This window comes from Harmonia axyridis, chromosome 1 (assembly GCF_914767665.1).
Source record: "Harmonia axyridis chromosome 1, icHarAxyr1.1, whole genome shotgun sequence".
Taxonomy (NCBI): domain Eukaryota; kingdom Metazoa; phylum Arthropoda; class Insecta; order Coleoptera; family Coccinellidae; genus Harmonia; species Harmonia axyridis.
In genome coordinates this window covers 76,388,514-76,414,305 of record NC_059501.1, presented here as the reverse complement: position 1 = coordinate 76,414,305, position 25,792 = coordinate 76,388,514, and the positions used below count along the sequence as shown (strand labels likewise).

The window sequence follows — 25,792 nt, the reverse complement described above, 5'->3', positions numbered from 1 at the left end:
CGTCCTTCTGTTCTGAAATTCTTCCCACTAAACTCTCTCGTTCGAATAAATGAAACTGCACTCTATTCCTCAGTTAAGGATGAAGGATAATTCAAAGTATATTCACCCCCTTTTTATTTCATGATATTCCAGAATATCCATACTTCCCGTGGATCGAAGTCTTCGAAATTCACCAGACTACTATTTTCCATGGAAAATTTGAATGATAATCCTATTAATTGTTGAATGAACCATTGTTGTTATCTCCAGGACAATATCGAGCAAAATTCCTTAATCAATGATCTTATTACTAGGGGCATTGCTAGGTGTTCTTATTGTCCTTTCAATTTCATACCAATTATGAATGTCTAGAAGGAGAGAACCTTAAAGATCAACAAAAATACTTATGCGGATTCTGAATATCAAATATGTTTTTCAATGGTTGCGCAAGAAAAACCTGTTCAGGAAATAAGATCCTAATAGAGCACTCAAAAATGGAGATAAGTTGGATATGCAAACTAATATATTTACTTGATGAATCAAGAAAATATTCAACCTGAGACAGACTATTTGAGTTGGCTAAATTCTTCTGGAGATATTACAGAGTTATCCATGTCTTGGTTCAGATTTCGGAGCGTATATGTTCTGTTAAAGGTTAGCCATTTAAAAATATAGAGCAGTTTTTACTTCTGGACGTGCAAAATTTGAGAAAACTTACTACAAAAATAAGCTGGGCGTACAATTCGTAATACAGTGAGAAAATTCGAAGATTCTGGATCTGTTACTGATGTCTTATAAGCCTCATACATCATTGAAATGTAGGCTCGACCCAAAATATTGCTGCTGTTACTAAAAATTTCGGAAAAGATCTAAATTTATCAATTCCTCGAAGCTCACAATATTTGGGCCTCTCTTACGGCACGCTATGGCGTATTTTGCATCTCCATCCTTATGAGGTTCAGTTGACAGAAGAACTGAAGCCAGCTGACCAAGGAATGCGTAGAACATAATATGCCAATTGAGTGCTTCAACAACAACGTTTGAATGACGATTTTTGGCACCGAATTTTCTTCAATGAAAAAGAATATTTTTCACTCGGTGGCTATATAGAAAAGCAAAATTATCGCATATGTGGTAGTGAAAATCCTCAAACTGCTGACCATAACATCCATAAAAACTCACTATGGTATGCAATTTGGTTTGGAGGAGTGATTGGTCTGTACTTCATTGAAAATGAAGAAGGTGTCACTTGAACCGTAATTTCTCATCCCTGTAGCCGAATGGTTTTTTGGTCTGAAATTAATGATATGGAACTGGAAGAGATGTAGTTCTAGCAAACCGATGAATGATAAAATCTCGATTCCTCAGATCATTGTAGTTACATCGAAATAATTCGAAGTAGCCTAACCAAGCATTGACACATTCATTCCTGAAATGAAATATGACGTGAGCTTTGCTACCTTCTGGAGATAAATTACAACTAAGTAAAAAGCAGTGGAAAGATGAGGGGAAACAGGACAAATAGATGGTTTGAAATTTAGTACAGACCAAGAAAAAGAGAAAAAAATGAAGTGATGACAATAGTAGATAGTAAAAAATCGAATACCTTCTTCTTTAGAATTCAAAAAGACTGTGACACTTTTCTTTGGATGTCATAAGATTCAATTCCAAAAAAAGCAATTGTGAATGAAAATATTTCTCAAGTCTGTAGTAATGGGAGATTCATAGTTGAATGTTACCGGCTGTCCTAAAAGAAACCTGCGATCTAGGCCTGTAAAATTTTATAAGACGAAAACTTGTACGGAAATATATTACGTGTCGAACATCCTGTATTTTCTCTACTTTGCATCATAAACCTTATAACCATAGATGATTTGCAATCGTTTGGGACTCCTCTACCCGCAGTTGAGCTATGCACAATTAACTATGAAACACCCTGTATATTTCCACTCCTTCATATCTGAAGCCATCCGAGTTCATCTCTTCCATTCTTCGTAAAATGACAGAAATAATGGATACGAAATATTGGAAAGTTGGATATTTTGTATGCTTGAGAAGGTCTGGAAATGCAGCAGTTTATTTTTCCTTTTCAAATAAATGCAGCTCACGTATATGGAGAATTTTCATGGTTCTCACCACCTAGGAAGTGATGAGGAAGATCTCAAGAGGATTTCTTATTCGTGTATATTTTATGCTTAAAACACACTTCTCTTATCTTCATATTTCTCTTCTGTGCTGTAGTTCTGACGTAAGTATTTATTTCGAAGAGATGTCTTAAACGTGAACTTCAGTAGGAAGAGATTTTATAAAAATGACGTGCTCTTGTTGATGAAGTTTGATTGAAAGTAAGGACATAAGGCTGTACTTTTGTTCTGAAATCCTTCCTACAAAACTCTCTCATATGAACGAAATAAGTATAGATTTCTATTATTCTCATATGAAAAAAATGTGGTTTGAAATATTTTATTACGGAACCCCTAGTCGGAACTTCCCCTTAACCGCAGCTTTTAAAATCCAAACCTAATCTGGAAATTTCAAGTTTCTAGGTCTTTCCGTTTGAAAATTATCGTTTATCCGGCCGGACAGAAATGAGTTTGAGGATGGAATCGTCATCCGTGAATTGGACGTGATCGTTTGAGACCATTTCCCAGTCAAAATTCGAAATTTACAGCCATTGTGACTAAATGATGAACGATTTTTTCGGACAACGAGAAATAATTCAAAAGATTTATGATAGAGGTCGTGACGTATCTGAGATTGCTTGAAAAAAATAGAGCGTTTCTTCGAACAGAGTCAACTGAGACAGTTTATCGATACCATTGTATTGAATGAATATAACCTATTTCAAGCGGAAAATTATGTCTATTTATTCAAGTGTTATCGCAATGATTTGAATACATAATGAAGCAGATACATATTTGGGCGATAGCCAATAAGTGAACAAGAATAATCGATTTGTCATAAATTAGGCGGTTATGTTAATGTGAATCTATAAATTCAAGGTTATATATCTACAAAAAGGATTTTTTTGTTACATTTTCAGCAAAAATTATGAATTTTTTCTTATATTGTTTTTGTATTTGTAATCTATAGTGACAACGTGGTACTCGCCACTTTGTGGCTCGTTTTTGAATGAACGGGAGGTAGAATGAGCCTTTGATACGAGTATTATACAGTATTTATTCTAATACACTGAATTTATATCGAAACTAATGGCATAATTCCATAAATACCGTTTGATGATTTTTGCATCGGAAAATCTGGATTGGTAGAACAGTTTTTTGTATCACAAATTCAACAGATAATTGATAAATCCGTAGCTGGAGAGTTCCGAATACCAACACATAATAATGAAATTTAACCATGAAATCCGCGTGATTCTGAGATATTCTCGCAAGATTTTGTTCAACAAGGTATAGCAGAACTTGACAGGTTTGGCACAGAATTAAAGAAATAAATATACCGCAAGTTAGAGAAGGTATCCCTTTGAACGGAGTCAGGCTGAGCAATATTCGATACGCAGACGATACCATTGTGATAGCTGACAGTTTGGAGGCATTACAAAAACCAATGGACCAAATCACGCACCACAGTCAACAATTTGGTGTTAATATCAATATGCAGAAGACCAAACAGATGATAATGTGCAAAGGTAATATAAAAGGAGCTCTCTTGTACGTAAACGTGAAGTTGAATAGAACGAGTAAAGCAGTATAACTGTCTTGGTACTGTAATAAATGAGTAATGAGACAGCGCACAAAAAATAAAACGCAAAGGGAAGGTTAGGACAGTTTTCAACAAAATGAGTGTCAACTTCAAGAACCCTAACTTATCTATGGAAACGAATATAAGACAACCAAGATGCTATGTCTTTTCCGTATTACTGTATGACGTAGAACCTTGGACACTGGCAGAAGTCACCACGAAAAAACTGGCAGCTTTCGAAATGTGGCTATATAGAAGAATGATCAGTATACCTTGGATAGCTCACGTAACGAATAAAGAAGTGCTAGAGAGAATGAGAAAATACCTGAAAATCGTTCATACAGTTGAGAGAAGAAAGCTTGAATACCTTGGGCATATTATGAGAAATGAGGAGAGATACTTCCCACTGCAGAATATAATTCAAGAGAAAGTGATGTGTGAATGGGACATAAAAGAAGAAGAATATTAGGTATGGCTGCGGAACCTGAAAACCTGGTTTGGTAAAGCTCAGCAGAACTGTTTCCAGCTGCTACAAACGAAATTCTGATCTCCAACATTGGAATCGGATAGGTACTTGAAGAAGAAGAAGTGAGAGAAAATCAAAATATCGTTTTTTTTCATCTTCACCTGATTTATTGTGATTCGGGATTTCAAGGATCCACATAAACCTGTTTCTCCATATCATCAGAAGCGTGTCGCTCTTATCCTTGTAAAATAGCGTTTTTTTTGGGGAAGCGAATAACAAGTGGCGATAAGCTCAGCAAGCAGCTGGCGTTGGTGAAGAGTGAATATTCATTCGGAGGGACCAGTATAAAAAGTTAGAACAGGTCCGTATTGAAAGAAATTCTCAAATCTTGCATCTCAACAAATTCACATATCTATGAGTAGGAGGTTTTGAGGATAAAGACAAGAGTTGAATAAATAAAGAAGTATCAAATAAGAAATAGTTAAAAGGTAACGATGATCCAGTAACTAATGGTCATGTCATTATCATTTATGCAGAACAGATAGTAATTTCCTAATTGCTATCTGTTCTGCATGAGGTACGTTCATCAAATTCCAAGAAACCAACTTAAGCGTAAGCTTTACTCCAGCTTAAGAAGGCTTTGTGCGTATCAGTACTTTATACTTTGAAGTTATATTCAATTCTTTTGCGAAAAACGAAAACTTAACAATTTGTTCTTTATTCGCAAATTTAAAATATTTTCATTCTACAATGTGGATTATTGTTTAAAGAAATTATTTGAAAACCCCATAAAAATCGTTGGTTGTACGAGGAAAAATCTATAATTTCGTTTTGAACTAATTAGTCACGTGGTGCTATTCCCTTTTAATGGACAAAATCGGTCAAGTTGGTAACAGTTCCGTAAATTTGGTTTTTTCTCTGTCAAAACGTAGATTCGATCAAACTGAGAATTTGCAGAAGAAAATATTAAAAAAAAATAACATATTACGGTGACAATAGATCCGACCGAGTTGAATTTTGAATGTATACAGGGTGAGTCTTTGACTTGTACATATATTTGAACCGAAGGTTCCTGAGGAAAAAGAAACATATTTTTTTCTTTACCATTTTTCCGATTACAGGCTATTGAATATCCATAAAAAAACAAAATTTTTAGCTATATCTCGCAAATGGAATGAAATCGAAAAGAATGATTTTCGAAATATAGTTTCTTATTGATGTGATGAACCTTTTCCGAACATAAAATTCCATTGAAAATCGGTGAACTCCAGAATGCTCTCTATACTAAGTGAGGAAGAAAAATCGAAGCGAAAAACATATTAAAGCATAAAGTGTTGCTTTCGTCCCCAAGAATCTTCCCTGTATAAATGCATAACAAAAATTCCATGGAGATAGTATCTTTGAATTATAAGAAATTCAAGAATATGAAAAAGTGCCGAAATCGGAAATAAAGTGTATTGAATGCAGCCTGGATTGCTGGATTATCTCGTGATCACAGCCGTCTGAGCAAGTGCAACTTATCTAACATAACATGTGATTTACTGCAAATTCAACATCAATATTTGTGAATCTGGCAACGTTCATCTGAACAAATAGCATAATTCATAGAACTTGTTCACATTGATTAAATTCTGTGTTATCTCAGTGGTGTACCTATATATCGAAAGTACAGGACTGAATTAGCCCATTATGGAAACCCGTGAACACTTATTACTTTTTACCTGAGCCGTATCTGGGAAAGTGATGAATTAAAAAAGTGTTTTATTTGGTTAGAGTAATCAATGTCTGATGTACAATTTTAAGGCTCACCCAGTATAGTTGAACCCTAGTCATCTTGATTGCATCTGTTCTCTCTAACCACTGTTCTGCCAAGTGCCAAAATCACATATAACTATAAAGCAGGTACAAACGATCTAAACCCAAAATTCAGTACAGATGTGCTAAGCGGTGTTAAGATTTTATATTTGAGAAGGAAATTCAAATCAAAGGAAAAGTTCAAGGACCTATCCTTCAAGGAGATGCGCTTCTCTTTGAGGGATGTGCCCTTAAACTTTTCCACAGATTGGATCGCTAGAATTATGTTAGTTTGTTAATTATTAATAAATCCTATATTCTGAGTGAATAAATTATTGAATTCTTGTAAGAGTTTATTCATAAATAGCAAATGTTCGTTCACTACCAGTTGAAAATTTGTTGACACTTTATGTTATTTGTGGAGATAACGTTTGAAATTACGTTATCTCCACAAATAACATTAACATTAACATTAACATTAACAACTAAATTATTTATCACCGAAATATATTGAATACTATTAAATACCTTCTGAACAAATATTTTATTCTCTATTGATAAACTTTCTTGAATGCATAATTTAACTATCAATGAATATATCAAATATAAATCTGCTGTAATAGTTGTGAATAAATAACCTCCAAATAAGTGCTTCATTAATAAAAAATATGGATTTCTCTCAGTGCATGTTGGGAACATGTAAAAATGCCGTATACTCCCTCTATCTGTGTTTATTGTATGTCTATGATATTGACGTATTTTTACTTGTCAAATGTCGAAAGATGACAGTTTTAAAGGTGACACCTGTTGAAAAAAGCTTTGCTATTTGATTTGAATGCATATGGAGTTTTCGGTAATTATTTACTTTAATTCGTATTTTTCACTTTTTTTTTTATTTTTCATTGAAAATGTGCATTTCAATCCAGCTTCAACTCATCTTGAAAAATTTGCATTGATCCAATTCATTCGAAATTCAGTTAAATAAGAGACTGTAGGTAATTAATTTGAGTTCACGAATTGGAAAAAATGGACCGGTAATTCTCGACATCCAATTGGGGTTAATGAAAAAATTCCGAATATTCATTGTACGAATCGAATAGAGGATGCGATGGGAGATCTGTTGTTTAATTATATTACGAATACCTGACGAGACCTGTTCACTGTCGAATGAAGGTAATTATGTTCGTTGTTGAAGTTCTTCCTCTAATTGAAGGTCAACATAAGGTCATATCATGATTTATAACAGAGTAATGACGGCGAGTCTGGCAAACAAGGTAGAGAGTTGTATGATAATTGGGATTTATTCATTCATTAATAGAATACCATCAGTATTAGGCAATTCATATGTTTTAGGAGGAAAATAGCCAGATTACAGTATTAAAGAATCCCAGAACTGAAGGACTTGGAGAAAAATATGAAAATATTGAAAATATTATAAAAAAATACTCTGTTTTAATTTGAATATACTAACTGAGGAAGAAACTGCAACACCCTGAAGGAGCTGTTTGAATTTGAATTTTTTTTGGTAAAACATAGATAGTATAGCAAGTAGTAAATGATTGAAATTTGGAGAAAAAAACGAAGAGTTGATGCAATAAGATGGTCTATTTCTTCTTGAGGGATTCTATCCCAAACTACCTGTACTTTATGTCTCAGAGTCACCAAAGACCGTGGGGGCTGGGATACATTTCCAAGCCTTCTACATATGATGTCCCAAACATGCTTTACTTACATGTGCAATAGCATCCCATACCATAAAGCCTACTGTTCGGTGTACATGAGGCTCAATATCAAACTGAGGTTCACGTCTTTTTCCTTGACGTCTTCTAACCTTTCTTCGGCCATCATGTGCACCCAAGGAGAATCGAGATTCATCAGAAAAGAAGATTACAGTGGTGCAGAGAACGTCAACCATTCCAATGTTGAGGTTCTCTGCACCACTGTAATCATTGCTGGCGATGCTCAACCGTCAGAGGTAACACAAGATGGGGTAGATAATACTGAAGTCCTAGCGATTTCTCGAAATGACAACCCCGCCTCACGTAGACTAATAATTCGACTTCTTTCAAATTCACTTAGCTGGCGATAAATTCCGCGTGAACATGCTAAAGGCATTTTAACAACAACTGAACATCCACTTTGGATCTCTTCGAACACCTGGTTTGTTGTCAAATTTGAAAGACTTGTAAAAAACGACTACAATATTCAATAACAAAAATTGTTCAAATGAAGAAACTTTCACGATTTTTTTTTCCCAAATTCAATCATTTACTCCTTGCTATACTATCTATGTTTCACCAAAAAAATTTGAAATTCAAACAGCTGATTTCGCTTTTTCACAATTTTCTTGTATTTTCAGTCAAGTGCTGAATTGAATAGAATTCATTAAATGAAAATGAATAAAAATGTATATCCCGTGATTTCTCTCGAAATACATACTCGTTTCGTTTTAATATCAAAAAGAAATTAGGATATCTCAATCAAAATTCAAATATTGAAAAAATTTGGACTAGTATTTACTAAGATAACGAAATTTAAGCCGTAATTAATCATTATTTTATTTTCTGTTTCTTTGAAATTTTCGGAGTACATCCATGGAAAGAAGCCTTTATGTCTGAACTCAGCTTTACCGACTTTCTTTCTTCTTTTTATTATCTACGGAAAATATTACCAGTTGGATAGCGAGACCAATTAGCAGGAAAAAGAGCATGTAATTTTTTTATGTTAGAATTAACGAGGTGATTCAAAGCGTCGATTTTTGTAGAGAAGAATAAAGGTTTTTAAGTATGAAATACCTACCTATTATTAATTTATTTTTACAGAGTTTTCGAATCTTGAAGACGAAGAATCAATGAAAATTGGAGTTTATTCGAATTATATAGGGTGTGGCTAGGTGATTTCTGTTACGCTGAATGCATTGAAATATACCAGAAATAATTTTTTTATAATATAGGATACAAAGCAGGATCAGTTACACTAATTGTGAATCACAAACGGTTGAATCGATTTTCAGTAATTTTAGTAACCAGAGTTCAGAAATAACCAGAAATACGAAATTTCACAAGTCATCTTTATGGAACCCCTAGAAGAATTTGCTCATAAATGAACTTGACTTTTTCATCATTCGAGAATTTTCGTTTTTATGAACGGATATGAAGGGTGTTTTTTTTAGAGCTATAGAACTTTAAATTGCAATAAAACAACGATGGATTATTCGATTGACATGAATTTTATTTATCCGCAAGATAATCTTATGGCATTACATTTTAATATGATTTCTGGCATATGACCGCCACGGTTGGCTCGGATGTAGTCCAATCTGGACGTCCAATTTTCGATGACTTTTTCCAAAATTTGAGGCCGTATATCGGCAATAAGACGGCGAATGTTATCTTCCAAATGGTCAAGGGTTTGTGGCTTATCCGCATAGACCAATGACTTTACACAGCCCCACAGAAAATAGTCTAGCGGTGTTAAATCACAAGATCTTGGAGGCCAATTCACAGGTCCAAAACGTGAAATTAGGCGGTCACCAAACGTGACTTTCAATAAATCGATTGTGACACGAGCTGTGTGACATGTTGCGCCGTCTTGTTGGAACCACAGCTCCTGGACATGGTTGTTCAATTCAGAAATGAAGAAGTTAGTAATTCTGGCCATTATCTTTTCTGAAAAAGTACGGACCAATGATTCCATCAGCCCATAAAGCGCACCAAACAGTCAGTTTTTCTGGATGTAACGGTGTTTCGACATACACTTGAGGATTAGCTTCACTCCAAATGCGGCAGTTTTGTTTGTTGACGTAGCCATTCAACCAGAAGTGCGCGTCATCGCTAAACAAAATTCTCTTATGAAAATCGGGAAAAACGCCAATCTCATTTTGCACTATTTGCAAGCGTTGTTCAGACGTGAGTCTATTCGAGTTGAATTGCCGAACCAAACTGAAAATAAATCACTCAACAGCTGTTAATTCGTTCGCCATCTTGAACAGTATTGCCAACTTAAAGTTATATACCTCGAAAAAAAACACCCTTTACTTCATATTTTATACTTTTTCTTTTCTTTGCGCGTCTTGTTGGAACCACAGCTCTTGGACATCATGGTTGTTCAATTCAGGAATGAAAAAGTTAGTAATCATGGCTCTATGCCGATCACCATTGACTGTAACGTTCTGGCCATCATCGTTTTTGAAGAAGTACGGACCAATGATTCCACCAGCCCATAAAGCGCACCAAACAGTCAGTTTTTCTGGATGTAACGGTGTTTCGACATACACTTGAGGATTAGCTCTAATCCAAATGCGGCAGTTTTGTTTGTTGACGTGTAGCCATTCAACCAGGAGTGCGCTTCATCGCTAAACAAAATAAAATGGACGTAGTGCGCGATACGTATTCCGCACAGAACCATTATTTTCGAAATACAATTGCACTATTTGCAAGCATTGTTCAGGCGTTAGTCTATTCATATTGAATTGCCAAACCAAACTGATAATAAATCACTTGACAACTGTTATATCGGTCGCCATCTTGAACAGTAATGCCAACTTAAAGTTATATACCTCGAAAAAAAACACCCGTTACAACAACCATCGAAATTTCTCATGATGTTAAAAAAACACCCAATACAAAATGTACGGTTCAATCTCATCATAATGTGTGTCCAACAATTCATGTACGAAAATTCAAATACGCCATATTCATTTCCCTAGTCCATTGAACGAATTCAAACGGCCCCATAAAAAACATCCGATGTTTATACGATATGGGAACGAATGAAATTATGTTCTGTTTCAAAATTATCGGGAAAGGGGCCAACGTCAAAGCGTCGAAATTGAAATATGTATCGTGCAATTGATGGCAGAAAGTAACTACTCAATACTCTGAAATATTTACTTTTTTATTACTAGAGGTGGCTGTGAATATTGGGAACGAGCTTACTGCTTGGATGTAAAGAATTTTCTATTAAAAGTTATGTATTCCTTTCCGCAATTTGGTTCTTCGTGATGTTTCATATTGAGATGTTATGATCGGTAGTTTCATGAATCTCAAAGAATGAATTAGGTACCTATATTAGTCCAACACATTTGACTCTTGGACTACTATGCTCCTCCATAAAATAAAGTTCAAGTTGAATTGGTTCGAATGAACTACTAAATGACATCATAGATAGTCAAAGAAGTACAAAAAATTGATGCCTGACTTTTAAACATTACAGAATTAAGTCATTTTTTTCAATAATCACAAGTTAAATTTGAATCCTATTGAAATTTAAATCATAATTCCAATCAAAGTAAACAATAATTATTAATTAATTAATAATTCTAAATGGATAAAGACACAACATAGACACTTTCTTTCAAAATGAGAGTGATCTTTTCAGGGAGGGAGTGCACAAAAATCAAATGATGACTAACATTTACTAAAATTAATATTAGGCCAATTGGAAAGTCACCGCTCTGATGCACAGATGGCGGTGCTACTATTAAATCCATATGATTTTCAGTTAGTACTAACCTTCCAATGATATGTGTCGAAATTTGACAGCAGTCCGACCATTAGTTTGTGGGTTATTGCGTTGTGAGTGTAGCTACTATTTGAAAAAAAGATGAAAAAAAAAAGAACTTCATGTGCTGATAAAATATTGCTTTTTAAAGAGAAAAAATACAGTTGAAGCAAAAACTTGGCTTGATGAAATCAACCATCATTGATTGGTAAGCTAAATTTAAACGTGGTGAAATGAGCATTGAAGAAGGCAAACGCAATGGACGCCCAAAAGAGGATGTCACCGATGAAAAAAGGAAGTTGATCAAGATAGCAGATATGGTGAAGATATCATCTGAACGTGTACATCATATCATTCACGAATATAAAAACATGTACATGAGGAAGTTGTGTGCAATATGGGTGTCGCGCGAGCTCACAATCGACCAAAAGCAATAACGTGTTAACGATTCTGAGCAGTGTTTGAAGCTGTTTGAGTGCAATAAACCTGAATTTTGGCATCGATATGTGACAATGGATTAAACATGGCTCCATCATTTCACTCCGAAGGCCAATCGACACTCAACTGAGTGGACTGCACATATGATGAACCGAATCCAAAGCGAGGAAAAACACAACAGTCAGCTGGCAAGGTTATGGCATCAGTATTCTGGAATGCGCAAGGTATGATATTCATTGATTACCTCCGAAAGGGCCAGACCATCATCAGCGATTACTATATAGCGTAATTGGGTCGTTTAAAGGATGAAATCCTTAAAAAACGGCCTCATTTGAAGAAAAAAAGGTGCTGTTTCATCAAGACAATGCGTCGTGTCACAAATCAATGAAAACAATGGCAAAATTGCATGAATTGGGCTTCGATTTGCTTGTGCATCCACCGTATTCGCCAGATCTGGCCCAAAGCGACTTTTTCCTGTTCTCAGACCTCAAAAGAATGCTCGCTGGAAAGAAATTTAGCGCCAATGAAGAAGTAATCGCCGAAGCTGAGACCTATTTTGAATATCGCTTTAATCGCTGTATCACCCTCGAAGGCAACTATGTTGAATAATAAAATCGAATTTTGCCAAAAAAAATATGTTTTACTATGGTAGACCGAGAACTTTTCGATTGGCCTTTTAACAACTAAGATTATGTGGTGTCAACATGAACATTTAAGATAATCTACGTGAGAAAATCCACACAAACTTGTTTCGGTTGACTGAACATAATTCAAGGTAGGTAGGACAACAAGTAAAGAAAGTCCATTACGTAGTTCTGTCCTATTACAATATTGCAAAAATAAATACAATGTTCAACCGGTGTTTACTTGGGTAATGAAGTTGAGAGAATACAAACTAGAGCATAAATAAGCCATGTGGACTAATATCATGGTTAGACAGCTATATGTTTGTGTTTGTTAGGATAACATACGAATGCTTTCATAGGAAACAATCCTCGAATCAACATCCACCTGAATATCTATTATACTACAAAGTTATTCGAAAAATATAAATTACTCGAAAAATTACGAACTTGTAATGTGTAATTCTGGTAATATTCAATAGTTTGATGAATTTTGTTGCTATTCTAGGGAGGATGGAAGTACGTTCTTTAAATGAACGTTGCAAATTTATATCCGGTTTGTTATTTTTGCATCTATTGAATTTTTCACTTCGATAATTCTGAAACTTGATTCCAGCGAGACACAACCAAATATGGCAACTGTAAAAACACTGGCAATAATAAAGCAAAATTCAAGTTTTATTAACAGAGTTGTATCGCTTCTGTTGCTGTTTTAAATCGAGCGCTGTAGCATTCAGTGCTCGCTTCTAGTTCATCTATTCGAATTGACGGCATTACTTCATCCTCTACTGGCAGTATAATGATTAATTCAAACTTTCCAGAGTATAATGAATATTTCATGAGGATTTAATCACAAAATTCGAATCGCTCAAAATAGAGCGAATATTTTGATTATTTCAGTCATTCTGCGTATTCCCAATTAGAATTCTGATAAATATCCCATTAAGTTTGACCATTGTCCTTTACCGATTGGTGAACTGAATGTTAGCCCTGTTGATTGTGCTTTTGCAGATATTGACATCGGTAAATTGTTTTATACTTTCGTATTTACTACCAGTAGTGAATATATGAGATTTATTGCCAGTGGTAGAAACATAAAAAGTATAAAACTCCTCTTGATCATTACGAGTTTAATAATGAAGACTTTAATATTCCATGATAAAATCATTTACTGCATATTACATATTAATTAGATATTAGCAAAAATATGAAGCCACGATCTCACTTGAACAACGTTAAAGAAGTATTCATAACCAAAAAGTCGAAAATATCCGAAAAAAACAAAAAACACAAGGTCAACCCTGAATTTAAATTACAGCTTCTGTCGTTCATGGGAATTTCGTCAGCAAACTATTCCAATGCTTTTGACTTTGGCTAAAATATTTAGGTTTTCACCATTCATGATTATCACCCATTATATTCTATAGTTTCACTTATATTGAACTTTTCCATTGAACTCATATTACGTCAATTTTTTCTGACCGTGACATTCAATTCCACAAAATCAACGACTATAAACTAATATATAATTTTTGCAAATACATGAGACTATAACAGTGTGATTGATAATTTTTTAATGATTACTTTTTTGATGATAACTATTGAAAACTCACCTGATTTTCACTTCACTCATGAACGTATAAAGCAGAGGAGAAAATCCCACCAGTGAGGAATAAGTCCAAAACACTGCTATGTACCTTTCTACAGCCGAATGTGTTATCAGATTGTTGTACCTCAAAGGTCTGGCAAGTGATGTAAACCTGTCCACTGCAATGGCCACCATTACCAGAACAGAAACACAACAAAGTGTAATAGCCACACCGTAACTCAACAGACACTTGATATTCGATAAACTGTAGGAACCACCCAACTCCAAGTACATTCCGATGGGCATGAACATACCTAAAAGAATAAAAATATTACTGTTTTTCACTTTTACCCTTGAAAACAGTATAATTTGAAATCGAATTTCGAATAGCAACAAGACAATACTATCAACAAGGTTGATCTCCTAAATTAGGAGATCTACCATATGGTAGATCTAGCAAAATAGTAGATAGGTCATTAAAAAAATAGTCATTTTCACTGTATCCAGACCTAGTTACATTCATTTCTCAGTTAATAGTGTCAAGGGGAAAAGGTTGTGGTCGAAATGCATTGATCTGGCAGAAACGGTGAAGAAGCTAGGATTGACGGCCAGGAAGGTTTTGCTGTATGTTTGGTGGAATTGGCATGGAATTATCTACCATGAGCTGCTTCCCTACGCTACAACTGTTAACTCGGAACTTTACTGTCAACAATTGGACCATCTGAAGGAAGAATAGGTCAGCTTTGGCCATTAGGAGAGGAATTGTGTTCCATCAAGACAAAGTCAGGCCACACACATCGATAATGATTCTGCAGAAGCTCTGGGAGCTTCGTTGAAAGGTTCTCACGCCTCCACCTTACAGTCCGAACCTGACACCAAGTGATAACCATTTGTTACTCTCCATGGCGATCAATTTTGCTGGTGAAAAATTTATTTCAACAGAGGCTTGTGAAAATCGACTGTCTCAATTTTTTCCAATAGGGACGAGGGCTTGGATGAAAGAAACATAATAATATAACCACCAAAATGGTAACAAGCTATCGAACAAAACGGCGCATATTTAACCTAAATCGAATTTTTTTTCTACACGTTATACAAAGCTCTGACTCCTCTGAGCTTATCGGTTAGAAAAAACTGCTCCAAGTTGATGTAATAATTTTATACAGTTAATTACTGTCTCACAGCTGCTTCCAAATTTTCAAACAATGATTTAGTAGTGTTGACTAATTTTCTTTCTAAATTTCTTAGTTAGCATTCCTCTTTTGGAATTCATAGTGGTACGTAATATTTGAAAAAAGCAATACTATTCCAAGGTTAAGGATATAATGCCGAAGAAAATATTTGTCCTTAGGTTTGTCCAATTAGTTACATCATATAAGCTATTGATCCTGTGACAACATTATTCGGTGATTCAAATGTTGAAAGTGAAATTTTTGTTATCACCCAGATCTGGATGCTTGGTAGTATACTAACCTCACCTTATAATTAGAAGAATATTGTTCATAAAATTCTGACGCCTTTTACCCATTGTTACTGTTATTTATGATAAATATTTAATCTTTGATTTATTGGATTATATGATTGGTAACACTGTTTTCTGTTCAATGACAATGACATTGACAACTAATTTCATGATCATTATTAAGACGAAGTTTGTAGAGTACGTATGACGACTGAGAGAATAGCTGTGAATTAAAAGTGTATCAAAGTATTGGAAATAGAAAATATAGTTGAATATAAATTAAACCTTTCATTCAATTATTCCACGACTCCAACATGGTAGCAGAGCGTGGTTGATTGGCGAAATATAGTGAGAAAGCAAAATTATCACGAACACGTGAAAGGTAACCTCACTTTGTATTATAAGTACGAGTAAAATTTTACTTGACGAAATAGAAAACTTCCTCATCAATGAAATGGCTCAACAAGCGAGAATTGAAGATATTATAATACCAATATTCGATGGCTCAAATTATTCAAGCTGGAAATTAAGGTTATTAACCCTCTTGGAATATAAAGAATGTCACGAACCCTCAATTACCAAAATGCCTATCAAATATAAAGATGAAGAAGCAACGTGGAAGAAAATGGATTTAAAAGCGAGGACTATAATAATGAGCACAATCTCTGATAAACAATTGGAATATATCGCTGAATGTACAACTGCCTGTGAAATGATCGAAAGATTGGACAAGATGTACCTGACAAAGTCTACAGCCATGCAAATAATCTACAGAGCAAAGATTGAAGAAATTAAGCTTAGCAACTACAACACCCCCGAAGAATTTTTTATTGATTTTGAAAGAACTACAAATGACTTCAAGGCAGCTGGTGGAAAGATGGACGAATCAGAAAAGATGAGATACCTACTCAGGGCTCTACCTCCAGGTTACAGCTATATTGGAGATTTTATCGATGTAATTCCAGAAGAAAACAGGACAGTGGATTATGTCAAATCTAAAATAAAAGAAAAAAACATGTCTACTGATGAAGCAGACAAGAAGACCAACGTGAGTACATTTACAACTAAAACTAAAGCATTATGTTTCATTTGTGGAAAGTCTGGTCATCTCAAGAAGGACTGTTGGCATGGTCAGAAGTATGGTCAAGGGCAGCAAAATTATAGAGGAAGATACCAAACTAGTCAAGGGCATCGAGGACCCCAAAGAGGCTACAACCGAGTTGGTTTCCACAGAGGTCGAGGCAGAGGTCGAGATCACCCAAGAAGTGAATTGTCGAACACTCAGCAGGAAAATTCTCCATCACAATCATGGACAACGCAAGTATCTAGTCTCGAATTAAATCAGGTGAGGTGTAATGAAAATGATGATTGTGATTATAGTGTAATTAACTGGTTGCTAGATAGTGGATGTACTGATCACATCATAAATAATGATAAATTTTTTCTTAATTATGTAGATTTAAAATCTCCTATCGATGTGAAATTACCAGATGGTAAAATGTTAAAGGCCACTAAAATAGGTACTGTCAAAATTTACTTTGAGAATTATTATAGTCATAAGTATATAAATTTAAAGAATGTTTATTTTGTAGAAAGCATTAAGCAAAATCTATTAAGTTTTTCAAAAATTACCAAAACCTGCACTATAGTAGCTAAAAATGAATATGCAAAAATTTATGATCAGACAAGAGAATTAATAGCTGTCGCTAACAAAGTAGATAATCTTTATTGCATTAAAAGCTTCATATCAAACTTTAATGATGATGAAAATTATTTCTGTCATGGTAATAATGAAATATATGTGAATACAACAAAATTGACTGATAAAGAGAAATGGCATAGAGCACTCGGTCATGTAAATTTTCACTATTTGAGTAAATTAATTAATAATAAACTGGTTGAAGGTCTGCCAGACAAGATTGAAGGTACGGAAATGAAATGTTCAAATTGTATACAAAGCAAAATGACAAATTTACCTTTTGAGAATAATAGAACAAAGACAACTGAAATTTTAGAATTAATTCACACTGATTTGAATGGTCCACATAACACAACTGGTTATGGTGGTGAAAAGTACTTTTTGACATTTATCGATGACTATAGTAAATGTACAAGAGTTTTTTGCATAAAAAGTAAAGCTGAAACCGCAAAGTGCTTCATAGAATTTGTTAATTTAGTAGAAAATAAATTTAATAAAAGATTAAAGAAATTACAGTGCGATAATGGCAAAGAATATTTAAATAAAGACATTTATAATTTCATAAGACAAAAAGGAATCGAGTTATTACCGTGTCCACCTTATGTCCATGAATTAAACGGAGTAGCGGAAAGATATAATAGGTCCATTATGGATGTAGGTAGATGTTTAATGAGAGAAGCTAAAATTCACAGAAGGTATTGGCCTGAAATTATAAAAACGGCGGCTTATTTAAAAAATCGTACAATTGCCAATACGGTAGAGAATAAAACTCCCTATGAAATATTTTTCGGTATCAAACCAAATGTAGAGCATTTAAAAATTTATGGAAGTAGAGTTTATGTCAGGGTCCCAGAAGTTTTAAGAAGTAGTAAATGGGATGATAAAGCTCAATTAGGAGTATTAGTAGGTTACAATGAGAATGGTTACAGAGTTTTAGTAAATAATAAAATCGTTAATGCTAGACATGTCCAGGTAGTCGAAGAAAACACTCAACTTATTTGTTTAGAAAAACTTGATAATGAGGATGATAGGGATTCAAATGATAGCAATGATTCAAATATAAAAGATGATATAATAGTTAAAAGTGAGTCTGAAGAATGTGTAGATGCGACTGAATCTGTTTCTGATAGTAATAATGATAATCCAAATGATCTTGTGGTAGAAAGAAAATCAAAACGAAAGAAAAGTCCGGTTTCTAGATATGGTAATCCAGTATCGCATTTTGTTTATGTAAATTATATTGATGCAAATGTACCAAATACTTTCGAGGAGGCGACAAACTCTCATGATTCTAAAAAATGGCAAATCGCAATGGACTCTGAAATGAATAGCCTAATGAAAAATAATACATGGCAAATTGTTGATAGGCCAAAAGATAAAAGGGTTATTGATGTAAAGTGGGTTTTCAAAAAGAAAAATGATAATGTTTATAAAGCTAGATTGGTTGTGAGAGGATTCCAGCAAAAGGAATCTCTTGAGAATGTTTATTCACCCGTAGGAAAAATGCAAACATTAAAAATTTTATTGTCATTCAGTTGTGAAAATAGTTTATTCATAGAACAAATGGATGTTGAAACTGCATTTCTAAATGGTGTTATTAAGTCAGAAGTGTTTATAAATCAACCAAAAGGTTATGAAACTGCGGATAATAAAGTTTATAAATTGCAAAGGGCTCTCTATGGTCTCAGGGAAAGTTCTAGAGTATGGTATGACTGTTTTAACAAATTCATTGAAAAACTTGGTTTCGTTAGAAGTAACTATGATCACTGTTTATTTGTAAACAATACAAACAAAGATCCAGTTTATATACTGATATTTGTTGATGATCTGTTAATTTGTTGTAAAGATAAAATTAAAATAATTGAGGTGAAAGCTAGTTTAATGAAAAGATTTGCAATGAAAGACTTAGGAAAAATTAAAAGTTATATTGGCTTGGATATTGATTATAATGAAAATAGGAATAGAATGACCTTATGTCAAACAAAATATATTGAATCTTTGGCAATAAAATATGATTTAGAACATACTAAGCTGTATGATACTCCTATGGAAACGAACTTGAAATTAGAACAAGCTAGTGAAACAGATGATAGCATTAAATATAGAAATTTAATAGGTGAATTATTATATATTAGTACAGGCACTAGGCCAGATATAGCATACAGTGTAAATTATCTAAGTCGATATCAAAGTTGTTACAATCGAACACATTACAAATATGCTATTAGAATCTTAAAATATTTGTACAAGACTAAAGATTTGAAGTTAACGTACTATAAGAATTTTAACTCAGAAGTACTTGATTGTATGGTAGATTCTGATTACGCAGGCGATAACGTAGATAGAAAATCTACCACAGGTTTTGTAGTTAGATTATTTGGGAACTTGGTTTTCTGGAAAACACATAAGCAAAATGCAGTTACTAAATGTTCAACTTTCGCAGAATACGTTGCTATGTCCGAAGCAGTGACAGAGATAGTTTTCATCAGAAACTTGTTGTTTGAATCATTTGGTGTAAAATTTTATGAACCAATCAAATTGTATGAAGATAATGCAGGTGCAGTTGCCATTGCTAAATACGGCAATTTTACGAAAAATTCGAAACATATCGAAGTACAATATCATTACATAAATGAAAATTATGAAAAGGGTATAATTGACATTATAAAGATTGAATCGAAACATAACTTAGCAGATATGTTAACTAAAAGTTTAGATAAGAACAAGTTTTTAAAAAATAGAATAGAATTAGGATTAGTCTAGTCTTCTGAAAATATTAATAAAGCTTAGTGTAAGAAATCAAGATTATAGATTTAAGGAGGTGTGTTATTTATGATAAATATTTAATCTTTGATTTATTGGATTATATGATTGGTAACACTGTTTTCTGTTCAATGACAATGACATTGACAACTAATTTCATGATCATTATTAAGACGAAGTTTGTAGAGTACGTATGACGACTGAGAGAATAGCTGTGAATTAAAAGTGTATCAAAGTATTGGAAATAGAAAATATAGTTGAATATAAATTAAACCTTTCATTCAATTATTCCACGACTCCAACAGTTACATATTTTCGTGTTGAAAATAAAAAAGTAATAAATGATCCCATATTGTGAATCAACGTCTCTCACAAGAAATTAATCGAAATTTCTCAACGACTTTCAGATTTTGGAAAGAACAACTGAAGTTAAATATCTGTGGAACAAGTCCACGTGAAATAGAGGAACAATTCATCTCATTAACAAGAAAGTCCTGAATCCGAATTAATTCTAGAAAATGACTTTTGTTTGAGTACAACCCAGATTTCTGACTCAAAGCCGCTAACAAACTGTTGTGAAGAAGAATCAGATCGTTGAACTTTAAGGGATGAGATTTTAAGGTATGCTCAGTAGGCGGAAAATTTCAAAGGGATGATAAAAATGAATGAGGCGCTTATTAGAACACTTTCTTAGGAAGCCAATGACCTGGTTCACTGATCTAAATAGTGATTGGCCTATTCAGTGAAAAGAATGACAAAGTTTTCAAGATGTGGAGACGCGATTTTATGGAGTCGCTTTTTCATGTCATATTGATATTATAATCTGAAGATTCAAGAAAACTAACCTGCCGTGAGATCTTTCAAGCGTTCATTCATTTATGCGCCTTTTATGATCGCAGAAATGTTTATACAAGGCATTTCTTAACAATAGTACGAAACTTTAGAAGGTGATTCGTTAGGTTAGGTATCAAGCATTTGATAAAGTACGACTGAGGAACGTCATATGCCTTCTGAAAAACCGTGGAGTATCGACGAATCTGATTGAGACTATCCAAAACGTATATGCGGAAAATAGCGTACAAATCCGAATAAATGGCAAACTGTCTACAAAAATACCTGTAACAGCAGAATCCGACAGGGCGACTCCTTAAGCCCACCCCTTTTTAACATTATAATGGATGAGATCATAAAAAGGGTGAGGACTGGAAGGAGTTACAGAATGGGGGACCGGGAGTATACGATTCTCTGTTATGCCGATGATGCAGCACTCTTCGCGGAAAATAAGGACGACCTTCAGAGAATCCTCCAACTCTTCTTCATTATCGCGAAGCAATTAAATATGGACATAGCCACTGAAAAAACTAAATGAATGACAACAGCAAAACAACCTCTCCGATGTAAACTGGAATTAAATCAAAAGATAATGGAACAGGTAATATCATTCAAACACTTGGGGATCGAATTATACAGTTTTGGCTGTATTGAAGATGAAGTATCTCAACAAGTCATGAGGGCAAATAAAATTGCAGGCTGCTATATATATGGAGGAATAAACATCTGAACATGAAAACGAAGGCAAAAATTCATAAGAGTACCATAAGACATGACCTTCACGGCTGAAACGAGACCAGACACTTCGAAGACAAGGCATATGCTGGAAACAGCGGAAATGAAGATTCTCCGTAGAATTTCCGGAAAAACTATGTATGACTGAGAAAGGAATGTCATCAGAAAGCTGTGTGAAGTGGAGAAAATCGGGGAATGGATAGACAACAGGAAGGAAGAATGGAACGCACACCTAGAAAAAATGGGGAAGACAGAATGGTGAAGAAGGCAAGAGATAAATCACTTCTACGAAGGAGAAGTATTGGTCACCCCAGAAAAAGATGGAGCGATAACTTACTCCCCGAATAGAGACATCATCGATGAAGAACAGGCTTAAAGCCTATGTGGAAGGGGGAAGAAGACGAGGAAACATTAGGTATCGAATAAGTAGTTTTGAATTAATCAGGAAACAAAATTTCGAACGGCTTCATACACTAGTCACATTTAGCGCATCAACTTTCTCAACCATGCCATTCAACATGCGAACCTATATCATATAAAGTCTACTTCAACGCAGGATATATCAGAGAAGCAATTACTTACCTATCCCCAAATCCGAAGTGGCCAAAGACATAACCAAATAGTTGCTTGGTGTTCTCAGCCTCTTGAATCTATACATAGCCACTAAAACTAAGGAATTCCCTATCAGGATCATCGGAGAAAACAGGAACACCAGCATCACCGCCACAGTGACAGCCAATGGTGACGTCAGCCTGGTGATTGTCTTGGTAATGTTGACATCACTGTCCGATATGTTGTCGATCGGTAGTTCACCGATGTATATGTTGTATAGCAGTGCTTGATTTGTGTTATTGATAGACGCCACATCCATAGAAACATTGATGGTGCGATTGTAAATACTAGCTCATTGAACACAGTTGAAGTAAGTTTTGAGGAAGGTTTAACTACAGTTTGCACTACGGCAGTTCTTGAACATCATTGGAGTTAATCATATCTGAAAGAAGAAAAATTGGATCAGATGAATGAAGGAATGAAGTATATAAATTTCAATGGCTTGAGTTTTAAGAGTTTTTCAAGAATCTACTTATTTTTAGCCAGAAGGTGCTTGGGAATGTAATGTTTCATGCAGAAGAATAGTGTCGTTCGGGATAAATGGCTTCTGATCATTTGATGAAGTCACTTGGCGCTGATACGGAGGCTTGGAGGTGCACGAGGCAGGGACCACTGAGTTGTCTTACTCATGATTCGATAAATGCGATACCCGAACTCTACAGAAGAGGACGCACCAAAAATGAAAGCTGATTGTTTCACACCCATGTTCAATTGAACAATCAGAGACTCTGGTCTAGTTTTGCGATTAGAGGAAAAAGGAATGTGTTCAAGTTGCTCAAGAAGTTGTTTTATTAACGTATTCTGCTTTACTCGCAAGAGAATAAGCTTCTTCATCTTTAGGGCTGTAATTTTCCATGTTACCAGCTTGTTATAATTAAATGAAAGAGTGAAAATTGATGAATGAGTTACGTTAATAACGATCATCGATAAGAAAAATATTGGATACAGAGCTAAAAAAGAAAAAATTTTTACGAGAGGAGAAGTCAATCGATTCATTTGTATAGCCTCAGACAAGGAATAGTTGATGATCAAATTTGCTGTATAAGTCGGTCTTGGCAGAGTTTGTAGGATTGATGAGTTGGTCAGAATGCCTACAGACGATGTCAAATGTATGGAAAACAAGATAATTGTAACTAGACAAGACATAAACAGCTACAGGAAACAAATATCTCATATTACACATAGAAGACTCTACAGAACAAGTAAAAGCACAACTCAGCCATGTGGTATTCATTTCCTTTCTAAATTACCTAAGGAAATTGCTAGATAGTAGATATACATACTAATCTCAAAAATTCGAGCTCGTTCACTGGCCATTGTACGAGAAGATTGTCAACAATATTTCTTGTCAACGCTGGTGGAGATATCTTAGATCTACAAGAGCTGGATGGATGGAACTTGAGTAAGGTTCCCAGAGGATATTTGGAATAAAATGTGACGAAAAAAATTGCAATTGGGATGGGAGACGTTTCGATAAAGAATGTGCCAAATACTAGTGTGTTGATTACAGAACAGTTTCTGTCATTAAATAATAATAATAAAAAATCACGTAGGTAGGGCGTGTGACAACTTCGAAGTCATGGATGCTGAGTCATCAGAAATCAGTAGTGATAAAGCAGAAGAATACCTGGCAATGAACAACAGAAAAATCAAATTAAAATTTTGAAGATTGCCAAAGGATTGAAATTCATCTTATTAATCTAAAATAATTCGCGTTAATACGTAGATAACTAAAGTAATATGAATTAATAACTAATGTATTCTTAGTAACCAAAGAATTTTTTGATTTGCTCGATTATTATGTTTGCCATAATTATAACTGAAGTAAAATCATAAAAGTATCATAAAAATTGATGATACGAACACCTTTCACATACTAACTGACAAAAAACTGCAACACCTAAAAGGAGCTGTTTTTTTTTCGGTAAAACATAGATAGTATAGAAAGGATTAAATGTATGAATTTGAAGAAAAAAATTATGAGGGTTTTTTCATGTGAATAATTTTTGTCATTTGAATACTGCTGTCGTTTTCTGCAAGTTTTTTAAATTTTACAACAAACCAGCTGTTCGAGGAGATCCAAAGTCGATGTTTAGTTGTTGTTAAAATGCCTAGTGCTCATGTATGCGGAATTAATTGCCAGCTAAGTAAATTCGAATCATTGGTCAACAGGAGGCCGGATTGTCATTTCGAGAAATCGCTAACCATACGAACATAAATCCAACTACTGTTATGAGATGTTGTCGAGCGTGGTTTGATAATGCCCAAAATCGAGGAAGAATATGCACCGGACGTCGAAGGGGCACAAATATAGTTCAAGATCGACGTCTAAGACTTATAGCCATTAGGAACTCGATTTTTGGCCGATAAGTGGTTAGGAGAAGGCCATTCTGTTACTGTCCGAACGGTTTACCGCCGGATAAGGTCTTTTGGACTGCAGCATCATCGACCTCAACTTGTGTTACCTCTGACGGTTGAGCACCGCCGGCAACGATTAGAGTGGTGCAGAGAACATCAACATTGGAATGTGGAATGGCATAAGGTAATTTTTTCTGATGATTCTCTGGAATCTCAGTTTGATGTTAAGTGTCATGTACACCGGACAGTGGGCGTTATGGTATGGGGTGCTATTGCACATGCAAGAAGATCACCTTCAGTCTTTATTCGAGATAACATGACAGCTCTGCTTTACCGTCAAGAAAAACCGGCCCGAGAATCCAATATTTCAGCAAGATATTGCCCGACCTCATGTTGCCAGAGTTAGTTAAAACTTTTTCGAAGCGACACATGTGAACCTTTTGCCATGGCCGCCCAGGTCCTTCGATCTTTCGCCAATAGAGCATGTTTGGGGAATCATGGGTAGAAAGCTTGGAAATTTACCCCAGCTCCCACTGATTTTGGCGGCTCTGAGACATGAAGTACAGGTAGCTTGGGATAGTATCTTTTAAAACTTTTAACTTTATTAAAACTCGTGTCGACAATATTGAGATTGTAATTATTATTTTCTACTTTTTGTATCAAAAAAATTGCCACATTATTGATTTTCTAAAGGTAAGTAACAACCCTCTCTCTGCATGTTTGACACCCTGTATCTCAGAAACTGTCCATTAGATCTTGTTGTGCCCATGGAGACATTTGATCAGGACTTCATAAACTACATTATACTAAATTTTCAGCCAATTCGACTGGGACCCATTTTCCATAGAAACCGTGCAGGGTCCTTTATTAAAAATAATTGTAAACCAAAATTCAATTATTCACTCCTTGGTATACTATCTATGTTTAAAAAAAAAATTACTAAATTTAAACTGCTCCTTCTTGATGTTGCAGTTTCTTTGTCAGTTAGTATATATTGAAAAAAAAAGTCAAACATTCCAAGCAAACAGAAATCTACAACCCTTATTTCTCATTTCTAGAAAAAAAATTATATGAACACTAATTCGAACAAGCTCGTAACACCCGCCGCATTCACGCTAGTGATTTCACATTTCTTATCGCCAATACCAACCCAAAAGCAAATTCTTTCCACCCCTCGACCGCAACCTTCACCAGACGTAACATAAAGCCAGACACCACCGACAAACAAACAGAAAAA

The 25,792-nt window shown here is 34.7% G+C and overlaps 1 protein-coding gene across 1 annotated transcript in view; it reads right to left on the bottom strand.

The window, feature by feature from the left end:
- The window catches only part of LOC123671433 (trace amine-associated receptor 1-like), a 157,552-nt gene that overhangs the window by 44,516 nt on the left and 87,244 nt on the right, over window positions 1-25,792 (bottom strand). Inside the window, exons 2-3 of the mRNA XM_045605286.1 lie at window positions 22,168-22,579; window positions 14,121-14,409 (exon numbers count right to left, since the gene is read on the bottom strand). Of these exons, the coding sequence (XP_045461242.1) occupies window positions 14,121-14,409; window positions 22,168-22,456 (578 nt within the window). The 5' untranslated portion in view covers window positions 22,457-22,579. The remainder of the gene's footprint in view (window positions 1-14,120; window positions 14,410-22,167; window positions 22,580-25,792) is intronic.